This window comes from Megascapheus bottae, chromosome Y (genome assembly GCF_031878675.1).
Source record: "Megascapheus bottae isolate mThoBot1 chromosome Y, mThoBot2.hap1, whole genome shotgun sequence".
Lineage (NCBI taxonomy): Eukaryota > Metazoa > Chordata > Mammalia > Rodentia > Geomyidae > Megascapheus > Megascapheus bottae.
Window position 1 is genome coordinate 2762728 of NC_143548.1, and position 12669 is coordinate 2775396.

The 12669-nt window shown below is 39.4% G+C and overlaps 1 protein-coding gene across 2 annotated transcripts; it reads left to right on the top strand.

Moving 5' to 3' along the window:
- Positions 1-1160: 1160 nt before the first annotated feature.
- LOC150040211 (sterol carrier protein 2-like) lies at positions 1161-2275 on the top strand. Of its 2 annotated transcripts, XM_090327323.1 has the most exons (2): positions 1162-1361; positions 1477-1617. In XM_090327323.1, the coding sequence occupies exons 1-2, from the start codon at positions 1230-1232 to the stop codon at positions 1528-1530; spliced, it is 186 nt and encodes a 61-aa protein (XP_090183449.1). In that variant the 5' UTR covers positions 1162-1229; the 3' UTR covers positions 1531-1617. The 2 variants fall into 2 exon arrangements, with proteins under 2 accessions (XP_090183448.1, XP_090183449.1); XM_090327322.1 differs by having other exon boundaries at positions 1161-2275.
- Positions 2276-12669: the final 10394 nt, after the last annotated feature.

The following is a 12669-nucleotide window of genomic DNA, read 5'->3' on the forward strand; positions in this document are numbered from 1 at the left end:
CAGTGGAAGGGCAAAATGAGATATAAAGCAATTTCTTTCCTTTATCCCAATTTTCCTCTGAGGAAAGAATTTGCCCTTTATTTTTAGATGATCTCCATCCAAGTGATGTTTGCTATTAGAAACAAGATATATCACATCAAAATGAAGTTCATAATCTTCAAGGGCCCACACTGATTTCAATTGTGTTTTAGATATCAAGGTTACTGAGGTCATTTTTTTGCCAGTCTTGGGCATGAACTCAGGGCCTGAGCACTGTCCCTGGATTTTCTCAAGGATAGGGCTCTACCACTTGAGCCACAGCACCACTTCTGGCTTTTTGCTATATATGTGATACCGAGGAATTGAACCCGAGTCTTTGTGCATGCTAGGCAAGCACTCTACCACTAGGTCAAACTCCCGGCCCCCCAGAGGTCATTTTCAACGGATGAATTTTCCATACAAGTTGTGATATGGTTGCTGAATTAATCTCAGGGAAATAGCGAGCATTGAAGGGACATAAAGCCAGTTTGCCTGGAATAAAAGGATGATTATATGTCACAAAATTTCAAATAAACAAACTACCATTGGTATTTATTTTAGATTTAGCCGCTTGTTTCAATGACCCTGGTCTCAAATGCCAATGAATTATATATCATAGACAAAAAGGTTCCAATCATTGCGCCTTCCATATTTATGGCATCCATAAAAGTGCAAAGGAGATTGACTATAGAAATGTTCATTGAAGAGAAAGAGGATTAAAGTCCCAAATAGCTGTTAACCTTCAAATACTATGTAGTTTTAATGAAACAAATCTATTAAGTCACTCTATTAAGTAGACAAAAGAAATATATGTGATCTCTCTTTTGTCCTCGCTTTGGGACCTTTTTCTGAGTTGAAACACTTCTGTTACAATAACCAGTCATAAGAAAACACAGTAGATGTTCTAACTTATGACTTTAAATTTACTATTATTTTACTTTTCTTATAGAGACTAGCCAAATATTATACAAAAACAGGAATAATACTTTGAAATACGGGTCTCATTGAAATAACTTGTCCAGTACAAAACATCTTATTTAGGCTCTACAGTGTATGTAGCACTCTATTTATACACAGAGTGGAATGCAATTGAATTGTCTCAGAGGTCAGGGAAGCAATACCAAAAAAAAACCCTTGAGGTTCCGGCGGCGAAGGTAGCCCTGCAGCCCAACCTGGGTCTCGGCGGCGCCGTCGTCGTCACCCTCTACAGGATGGGCTTCCCGGAGGCCGCCAGAACACAGAAGATTGCGGCTGTACCCACCAGCTCTGCAGGCAGCGGATTCAAGGCAGACCTTATCTTCAAGGAGATTGAGAAGAAGCTTGAAGAAGAAGGTGAACAGTTTGTGAAGAAAATTGGTGGTATTTTTGCCTTCAAGGTGAAGGATGGCCCTGGGGGTAAAGAAGCCACTTGGGTGGTGGACGTGAAGAACGGCAAAGGATCAGTGCTTCTGAACTCAGATAAGAAGGCTGACTGCACAATCACAATGGCCGACTCAGACTTGCTGGCTTTGATGACTGGGAAAATGAATCCTCAGTCGGCCTTCTTCCAAGGTAAATTGAAAATCACTGGCAACATGGGTTTGGCAATGAAGTTACAGAGTCTTCAGCTTCAGCCAGGCAAAGCTAAGCTGTGAGGACCACCTCTGACAGCTGGAGAAACCAAGATGAGATATCTAGACCTATCTTCATTTCCTGTATTATCACAGCCTAGATCAAAATCATACACGGGCAACTAGCATAAGTTAGACTTGTTAAATCGAGGTGGTGGATCATGATTTCCCTAAACTCTGGGTATACAGGGTCTTGTGGTGTATGACTGCTTGGTGGAATTGCATACAATTATGCATGACAAAGTTAATATGGCAATTATGGTTTGGAGTGAGTTTGAGTTTCAGAATAAAATTAGGAACAGTATAATCTTAGGGATTATGTAAACAAAAGCTCTTACTTTGCTTAGAACTAACTATATATAAGGTTCATTCTACTGAAGATTCAATTTAAGAATTTTCTTTGGGCCCAGCCTAGTGGCTCATTCCCGTAATCCTAGCCACTCAGGAGGCTGAGATCTGAGGATCACGGTTCAAAGCCAGCCCAGGCACTGAAGAATGTGAGACTCTTATCTCTAATTAACCAGTAGAAAACGGGAAGTGGGCTGTGGCTCAAGGGGTAGGGCTGTAGCCTTGAGCTGAAGAGCTCAGGGTCAGTTCATAGGCCCAGAGTTCAAGTCCCATGACCGACGGAAAAAAAAAAAAAAGAATTTCCTTTGGGAGAACTAGGGTGAAAACGGAATACTAGTAACTGAGCCTCAATTAATGTTGTACACTTGATAACTTTCATGTATTTTTCATTACTAGTTCTTAATATTCTGCATCTGCATTGGGATTAAATGGGGAAAAGAACATAAAAGTTTTGCATATCATACCATCAGAAACTATCCTCCTCCCCCCAAAAAATTATGATCAAAGCTTGGGGGAAATTTTGTAGTGGAACACAGGCCTATTTTTAAAGTAAAAACTATTTTTAAAGTGGGTTTATTTCTTGAAAAGTCAGGGTATTAGAATCATATAATGTTGAAAATACATTTGTTTTTCAGAAGCACAGTTTTCACATTATTTCATTAAATTTATGAGGTTCTCAGCCTTTTACCTATGCTTAAGTAATTATACATATTTGCTTTTTCTTTATATTCTAATGTTATTTCTTTCTAATTCTAATGCTATTTCTTATTCCTCAGACACACATGGAATAAAAATAATGCTTTTGGAAGAATATTTAATAGAAAATAAAGTAGCTCTTCCTGAAAAAAAAAACCCTTGTTCTTTCTGTCTGGGCATTTTCACCATTACTTCACTAACATATGCTACTAATTAAAAATAATTTACTAATTGCTTCAGACACTTGAGAAATTGTGACACACCACCATTTTCAAGTGATGTACTACCCTTCTGATTTCACCAGGTTATCATACAGTTGATGCAATAACCTTTTGTGATTCCTCAAAAAAAGAAAAGGTTGTAAAGAAGTAGTAAATATATTTGAACAATACAAACCTTTAAATATTATTACATTTTACAATGTTGCATTACTTTAGAATCCCTAGCATGACAAGAATTAAACCAGGACAAAGAACAGGACTAGAGGAAATGAGCAGGACAAACAATAGTACTAGAAATTCATTTCTGAGATACAGCCATATCCTGTTAGGGAGTTCATTTTTCAATATTTTTGGAAATTTCTTCACTCATTTAACTTATTATGTCATAAAGGTTCCCAGTTTACTTGCCTTTTTACTTTCCAAATTCACATATGAAATTCAAATTCATTATCAAAGACTTCAACATTTCAGATGCTATTTCTATGAAACATACTTTGTGAGCTCTTGACAGTGTACACTAAGTTTCAGCAAAAGGAAAAGAAAAAGAACATTTATAATACTAACTGAGGTGCTTTGTTTAAGTGATATGAGAACAATATGTACCATCTTCCATTCTGACAGAAAGGTTAGTTTCCACAAATCCTGTGGGGAGAAAAATGCACTTAGTATAATCATGACTAAGTGCTTAAAAAACAGATATTAGACACATTTTCACTGTAGTAGTCTGAAAACCAATAGATTTAATTAGCCTTGAGCCATTTTATTATTGATTCTTAGTCACATTTTTGTTGCTCCCCTTGGGATTGATTTCAGCTTCTGGAGATTTTAAATCTGAGCCTTTTCAAGGATTAGAGTTCTGAGATTTGAACCAAAGCACCACTTCTGTCTTTTACTTCTTATGTGGTTCCAAGCATATAAGCCCAAGCAGGCTGTATGGATGTATTTCTATCACTCCATCAAAAAGCCACAGTACTCCCCCGAAGTACCCATTGTTAAAATACCTTCATTTCTCTATTTCATGTATATTGGAAATCTTTTCAGGAGTTAATATTAGAAATTTAGTGAACCTGGTTTTTCCAGTCTTTACAGATTATGAGGTAACATTTCCGATGTTATTCAAGGAAAGTAGGATTACATTAGAATATTAAATATTCAGAAGTAAAATTGAAACAAACCTCACATAATTTCTACATGAAATTTGATACTTATCTCAGAAGATAACTTCATTGAATAATCCCTTTAATAGTTATATTAACAGAGGCTCAGGAATTTTATATTCATGTGGAATTTTCTGTTATTCAACTCAGTTGGTAGAAAATTTCAGCATAAAGTGCTTTTGATCATGAACCAGAATTAGAACATAGTACGACGTTTATGCTGTGACATACATAATCATATCTGAGAGAATTATACATGTCATATCAAGGAGGAAGGAAATTGGTACTTTCTGAAATTTTAAGAGTTAATGGATTCTGGTTCGTTTGTCCATTGTACATGAGTGAGTACTTTCAGAAAGCTCTGGGTACTACCTGGTGGGTACTACTTTAGGGATGGAAAGGAAATAGCCAAGATCAGGACAGAAATATCAAGTAATATCCATGGGCCAAGCAGTTAACTTGCACAGCGGGGAGAGGGAAGAAGGCAGAGAAGGGAAGGGGCTGCTAACGATCGCTGAGAGATCCCTGGACTCACCAAGGAAGTAGAGGACCCTTCTTCACCTCCAAGGCAGAACACACAGAAGGAGGATTTCCCCTAGCAAGCTTTTCCTCTCTGTCCTGTCACCTCTGCGTGGGTTCATCGTGATTGTGACACAGCTCATCATCCTCACTGCAGGTGCACCCAGTCCGGAAGTTTGGCCCACTCCTGCATAACTCCATGGACAGACTCATTTCCACTGGGAAGACGGAAGACAAGATCCTCCTTCATTTGACTCTCTGTTCTTGGGAACAAGTTAGTAGACATTCAGTGAAGGAATGCTGTGAACGCTTTTCACACAGTGTGTAACCCCACTTCATCCCCAAACCACACATTATTTCTAATTGCTTCTGCCCACATCTTTGTATGCTTTATTTGCAAACACCTGGTCAGTGATTCAATTCTGAGTCATGATTTCTTCTGTTCAATTTTGAAAGCACGATATCTCGAAAAACATGGAATTTCAATAGTTAAGAACGTTTGTGTGTGAATCATTGTACATTCGTAAATTCCTCTAGATCATGAGATGTGCTTAATAAAGACAGAAAGTTTTTCAATTTTTTAATAATAACATATAAGGGGTTATGATTACACTCACCAGATATTAGGAGCATTATTTCTCACACAGTGATACTCCCCAGGATTTTTTTCACGTTTGTCTCTCCCATTCCTCCCACTCATCTGGTTTTCCCCCACTCTTTACTATTTCAAATAATCAAATGAATATACAATATATTATATAATATACAGGTATATTAACAATAAGAGGTAGACAAAGGCCAAAAAAAGAGAGGAAAAGTAGCATAGCACATTAAAAACAACAATCACTCACATATCTTAGAGATACTTTCATTTAGTCTCATCCTATATCGCCACATGATTTTAGGATTTCCACTATTGTAATCCTCTTCTAGGAGATTTCTTTATCTATAATAATCATTGCCATGGGGGAAACCATTTATCTTATAAGTTCCTTATGTTCCTTTGTGTCTGGCTTATTTCAATATTAATATTTTTTTCTAAGTCTTTCCATTTTGAATGATGATATTAATGCAAGACGATAAACCAATCTCACCATGAAAGATTCAATTCGGATAACTTTCTAGTCCATTTGAAGATGAACATGTATGTAAAGTCTTCATTAAATCGTGTGTGTCTTTACTGCGTATTTCCCTAATATTTGAACATTTCTTCATAAAACATATTTTCTAATCACCATCATGTAAAGTAATAAACAATCACATTAGTATTTTCTAAACCAATCTTCTCAGCATCTTTCTTTAATTAAAGAATGAAAAACAGTCATAACATTAAAAAAAAGGTGTAGGTAAAATAGTAAAGAGAAAATAAAAACATCTTAAAATGCAAATAAAAAAGGGTAGAAGAAACAAAGAAAAAATGCAAAGAAAAAGAACAACAACAACAACAAAAATGGTATTCTTCAGGATTTTTTTGAGAGGGGCAAGGCAGGTTAGGAAACTTGTGTCTCCTCTATATTTGGGATCTGAACACTTCAGAAAGTCTTTTTCTCTTGTGATTTGGCTTTGAGGTTTTTGGATCCGATTGCTTCTTTGGGAAAATGAAGCTGAAAGATTCATGGGCAGGTTTTGTTTACCAGGCTTGGGGCCTGGCGCAGGGGATGGACTTCAGCAGTGCTGGGGTCAGATTTCCAGCTAAGGGATCTCAGGGAAATCCTTTGCCCTATATATTGATGGCACTGTCAGCAACACCTCTCAGGCTCTAATTGCTTTGGCCGGGTCTTTGCCAGCAGTCAAGATGGCACTGCTCTCAGCTTGTGGGGGAGGGGCTACCTCCCAATGCTGTTCTGCGAGCAGAAGTGGAAACTTCTCCTGTGAGGTATTCACAAATTGCTGGATTCTCCAGTTCTGTGAAGCTGGCAGGTCTGTGCATGACCGGTGTCAGCTCTGGGGTCATGCAGGCTCTGTGTGGCTCTGTCTGCAGCAGGCAGGTCTGCAGTGCCGAGAAGCTCTGCTGCTCATATTCAGAAGAGGTGCTTGGTCTCCACGGCCACTCCTAAGCTAAATGAAAGGACCTCTATGATACAGAAACAAAAGCCATATAATAAGTGATTGTTGTCCTTAATGTGCTATGTTATCTCTCATCAGTTTTGCTGTCCCTTTGTTATCTCATATTGTTACAGTATTTCACTTTGTTATCTAATATATTGGATATATGCATATTTGATTATTTGAAATTGGATAGGTAAGGTGGGAAAACAATATGAGGGTGTGCCGGGGCCAACCGGCAGCAAACCAGGGTTCGCAGATTGGGGTTCCTGAAATAGGGGACAAGGACTAGGAAGAAAAAGAAGAGAGACAGACACACCGGGTCCGGGATGTCCGCAGTCCAGGCAAAGACTGACTCGACTGCCGCGTTTATTTTCCCCTCCCCCTTCTTCCCTCCTCCTCTCCCAGGGAACCTCCAGGTGTTACATTCATATGGTAATTCTCAGGTCATTTACATAGAATAGGGCCAGAAAGCAATAAGACAATATAGCCATCGTCTGATGCAAGTCAAGGTACAGTTTGATTCCACTCTGGCTCCCAACATGTCCCCCGTTTTTTATTTTAAAAGAAACACAAGTGCAATTTTTACTCTTTTCTATACCCCTAATTTATCCTGTCACATTTTCCAAAAATGACTTTGGTCCCTTGGTCCAACGGGGATTTGATGGGCGGAGATTCAACTTCCGTGACTTCTTCAAGCTGACTCAGGGGCGCCGTCTCCACGCTTGACCAGGGACCTTAAGAAGCCTAGCCTGTTTTATCAAGGGGTTGCAAGGATTAGACACCAGGAACAACAATCTACTCCAAACTAGAAATCATACTTGACATTCAACAACTGCACAAACCATCCTTGGCCACAACAGCGCAGCCTACCTAGCACCCATTTGCAAAGGCTTTTTCTTGATTGTCTGGGGAACTAAATTTCTGCAACCTTAACAATGCTTCAGTTGTCAGATCTAAACAGATTAATAGAGACACAAGCTTCAGATCCACAAACTTTTCCTGAATTTGTGGCTGGTGTCAAAAATAAAAAAATTCGCTCAATTAGGACTTTAAACTACCCACTATCACAGAAGATTGACAAGTTCCTGCCCAGTTATGAAAGGCACGGGCATTAGTAAGGCATGCTTACAAACTATTCTATGACCTCCCGGCTCTGATTAATTTGAATGGCCAAGCACAAGTGACTCTAAGATCTGACACCAACTCTGCCATCCAAGCAGAGGCTTTCCTGTCCCGGTAGTGTCTCTCCACACAGGGATAAACATCCCATTGGCATTTCACTTTGTTGGTTGCTGGATTTGAACTCAGGGTCTGGGCGCTGTCTCTCAGCTCTCCAGCTCAAGGCTAGCGCCCTGCCACTGTGAGTCCCGAGCTTGGTGCTTGAGTGCTTCCCCCCAGCTTTTCAGCTCAGAGCTAGCACTCTGCCACTTCGAGCTCCAAAGCAACTCTGTCCCAGCATCCTGCTGGCAGATTAGACACCACAGTCTCACAGGGACTTTGCTTTGCCCGGGCAGGCTCAAAACTGTGGCTTTCAGATCAATGAGTCTACAAAAGGCCACTTTACTCCAATTAGAAGCAACAAGGTGGTCAATACAGAAATAGTCTCTAAGCATGATCTTACCTGGAACTTGGTGAGGGCCAAACTTACATCTGAATGAGGATCTGCTGTCCTTCTCCATGGGCCTTCTGGAGATTGCTATAAAGTAACTTACAAGAGTAAGCTGAAATAGCAATTAAGCAATTACTTTGGTAGTCCTGATTTTCCTTTTTTCTCTTTCTTTAAACATTTAAGACAATTTCACTTTCAAATATTGTTTAGAAACCCATTTCCAATGTTCTTAAAACTTTTGCTGATACTGGCTTAAACAATCAACACCTTAGCCTTTATTTGCAATTGAAAAACCTTTAAGGGCACAAAGAACTCCTTCTGCCTTCAGGCCCCCTAGGGCCCAAGTCACTCCTCTTGCCTTTTAGAAAAGGGCTTTTTTTTTTTTTGCAGTTTAGATTACTGTCTTAAACTCCAACAACAATTTAAACTCAAATAACAGTTTTTCCCTAATGCAAGAACTATAGACATCAGTGCACCAAAAGTCTAGGTCTGGACTTAGTTTCCTCTCTTTTTTTTTTTTAAATACACCCAATAGCATGGAGATAAACCTTTAAACATTCCTTTAAAATACTAATCACATTATCCACATTTTACCATCAGATTTGCAAGAAAAGACAGACAGGCAAAATTTCTGACGTTAATGAACAATTTCACATTTAAATCTCTAATACATGTTTCCAAACTTTAACTTAAAGTAGTAAATCCCAAATTCCCTAACATCTCTGTGCTAAACAGGATACGATGTTTACAATGTAAACAGTTGTATGCCTTGCAATAAAATGCAGATTTCAGGATCTAGAAAAATATTTACCAGTTTTTCTTTAAGACAATGCAATAATCCTTTGAGACATAGGAAACATTCAAACCTACTAATTTTCTAGAAGTTTAGACTTAGATTTACCCAATTGCTTTTGTGTTTCAAATGAGCTCAACCATTGTTTTATACAGCATGCTGACAATTTAACCTTGAACATGTTCACTCACACCCATTCGTACACACATTCATACTCAAAGATCTTAAAGCGCGCAAAATTAATATCGGCCGTTCATTTTCCGGAAATTTTAGTACCATGAGGGTTTTTTTGTTGTTGTTGTTTTTTGTTGTTTTTGTTGTTGTTGTTTTTGCAAAGCTTATTCTTGGAGGTGACAACCAGGTTTTTTGTTGTTGTTGTTGTTGTTTTTGTTTTTAAACAAAGCTTTCTAACAAGGCAACTTAGCTGAAATTTATTCTTCCAGAGTTTGTTTCTGATATCAGACATATTACTTTTTGCAGATGAAAGTTGGGTGGGAGTCTTAAACCTAGGAGAACTAAGACAAGTCTGTGTCCTGTCACCAAGTGTCTCTAGACTGTCACTTCAGCAGGTTGTAGGAAAAAGGAAACTGAACGAAGCCTGCAGCTGCTTTGTCTGGCCTCTGCTCACCTCAGCTGCAGCGGATTGGGAGGGGCCATACCAGGCCCAGAAATGTTCAAATAAATAACAAGGATGTGTGCTTGAGTACGCACAGAAAAACCATAAGGATCCATACTTAGAAATGGTACCAATTTTAAAGACAAAACTGGACAAGGAAAAAATGTAACACGAACAAGACAAACGGAGACTTTTAAATAATCAGACATTGACATATAACAAGAAAATTGGACTCAATCAGATACACTTAACACAAAAAACATGAGCTCAAATGAATGTTTTCACCAAACAGTTATTTTTAGATTTAGACATGTCTTGCTGGTGGGACTCTCAGGTATGCCTTGTTATTGACAAGAAACTCAGAAGGGGAGGGGGGGTCAAGGCGTCCCTTGACCACCCAGGCCTCTGTTTTAGGCCCACAGTGCACCTTTTCAAACAAACAAACAAAAATAAAATAAAATAAAATAAAATAAAATAAAATAAAATAAAATAAAACGCTGACATACAAGGGGGTCGGCCGACTTCTACTTACCTCTGGAGGCCTTTGCTTTTCACCTGGGCATCTTTTACAAAAAAGGTTATTAAGAAGAGGGCTGGTAAAGACAAAATAATGTCACATATTAAATTGTGTAGAGTCAATAAATATGTTAAAAGGTCCCTACATAATAGTAAAAGGAGGAGAAACACAGCTCATATGAATGTGTGGAACAAGTGGATCAGTAGCAGTCCCAATTGACATGCACAAATAACTCAGGTCCTTCCCACATCGCAGGATGCACCACTGGAGGGTTGGGGGTGTAGGCCCAGTGAGTCACTGCTTGGATGGCCACTGTCACTCTCCACGATCCGAACGCAGCGTTCAGGCAGCCAGCGGGCGTCATTTTCTCCTTGTGAAAAAACACATACATGCCCTCGACCCCAGGTTAGAACAGGATCGGGTCCATGCCAAGCACCAGTTAGGGGATCCTTCCATTTTACTAAGGCAAAAGGACGCTGCGCTCTTTTTTCCCAGAATCGCTGAGCAGCAGATAAATTATTTGAATCCAAATTCAAAAAATTTAAAACAAATAAAGCATGATTAAGTATATTCACAGGGGTAGCGGGATATGACTCTCCTTTCTGTATTTTAGCAATTTGATGTTTTAATAATCCATTAGCTCTCTCCACGATGCCTTGACCTTGAGGATTGTAAGGAATGCCTGTAATATGAGTGATATTATAGGAATGGCAGAAGGATTGAAATGCTCGGCTTGCATAGCCAGGGCCATTATCTGTTTTTATTTGTGAGGGAATCCCCATCTCAGCAAAGCATCGAATGCAGTGAGAGATACAATGTTTAGTGGCTTCCCCAGCAAGGGGGGTGGCCAAGATAAAATTAGAATAAGTATCTACAGTAACATGAACATATTTTAATCGGCCAAATGATGGAACATGCGTGACATCCATCTGCCAAATGTGATTACAAAGCAGTCCTCGTGGATTTATGCCTAAATGGGGGGCTGGTGAAAAAGGGACACAGTTGGAGCAAGTCTTAACTATTTGCTGTGCGGCTTCTCTAGATAATTTAAACTGTCGGCGCAAGGCTCGACTGTTTTGATGATGGATGGCATGTGACTGCTTAGCAAGTTCAACCTGAGTTAAGTAAACTCTGGTGGCTGAGTCAGTAACTGCATTGCCCTCACTTAAAGGGCCAGGAAGATTAGTGTGAGCTCGAACAAAGCCAAAAAAACAGGGGTGGTTGCGAGAACAAAGCAAAGTTTGTATTTGGCGAAATTGGGTCTGAATATTGGAGTTAGTAGTTCCAATAAAGGGAACAGTTTCTATGACTTGAAGAGCACGAATTACATATTGACTGTCTGAGTATAAGTTAAAGGGCTCGTCTTGTAACAGGACGAGTGCTTGTAAAACAGCCTCTAATTTCACCTCTTGGGCAGAGGAAAAACCTGTAACCCAAGATTGAGTTTTCCCATTAATGGTCAGAGCAGCCGTTCCATTTGAGGATCCATCTGTAAATACCAAAGCGGCAGAAGATAAAGGCGAGGCCTGTACTATGGAAGGAAATAGAAACGTATGACACGCAGCAAATTGGAGAAGTTTGTTAGACGGGTAGTGATGCAAAATTTTTCCCATATAATTGGCCCAAGCAATGGCCCAAGAATCGCAATGGGCGAATAGCCAATCTTGTTGTTGTAAATTATATGGGACACAGATAAAATGAGGTTCCTGACCTAAATATTTACGGGAATCCACTCGGCACATGTGTATCAGATTAGCTACCAATTCGTAGTAGGGGGTCAGCACTTTGCCGGGTGTTGATGGTAGATAAAGCCATAAAAGTGGGCCATCCTGCCACAATACAGCAGTTGGGGAGTGAGAAGTAGCTAAAATATAAACTCCCCATGGTTTAGAATAGTCACAATAGGTCATTTGTTGCTGGGAAATTGCCTTTTCTACAATTTGGATGGCCCTCCTGGCGTCAGGATTTAATTCACGCAAGGATGTAGGGTTGGTATCTCCTTTTAAGAGATCAAAAAGGGGTTTTAACTCTCCTGTGGAGAGCTTTAGATAAGGCCGAAGCCAATTTATATCTCCTAAGAATTGCTGAAAATCATGAAGAGTTCTTAAGTGGGAAGTTTTTAATTGTATTTTTTGGCTTTTAAAATAGTGTGGGCCTAATATATGGCCTAGATATGTAAAAGGGGGGTGTTCCTGAACCTTTTCAGCTGCTATTATAAGGCCAAAGAGGCTCAGATCTTGCTTTAGTTGTCCAAAGGCTTGTCGTACGACGATAGGGTCAGAACAAGCCAACAAGATGTCATCCATATAATGAACAATATAAACAGAAGAAAATTTTTCACGAGTGGAAGAAATGGCTCTAGCTACAAAACTTTGACATAAAGTTGGGCTATTTGCCATGCCCTGTGTGAGCACAAGCCAGTGATATCGCTTCATGGGTTCTTTAAAATTAACAGAGGGGACACTGAAGGCAAAGCGCTTACAGTCTTGAGGCGCCAGGGGTATAGTATAGAAACA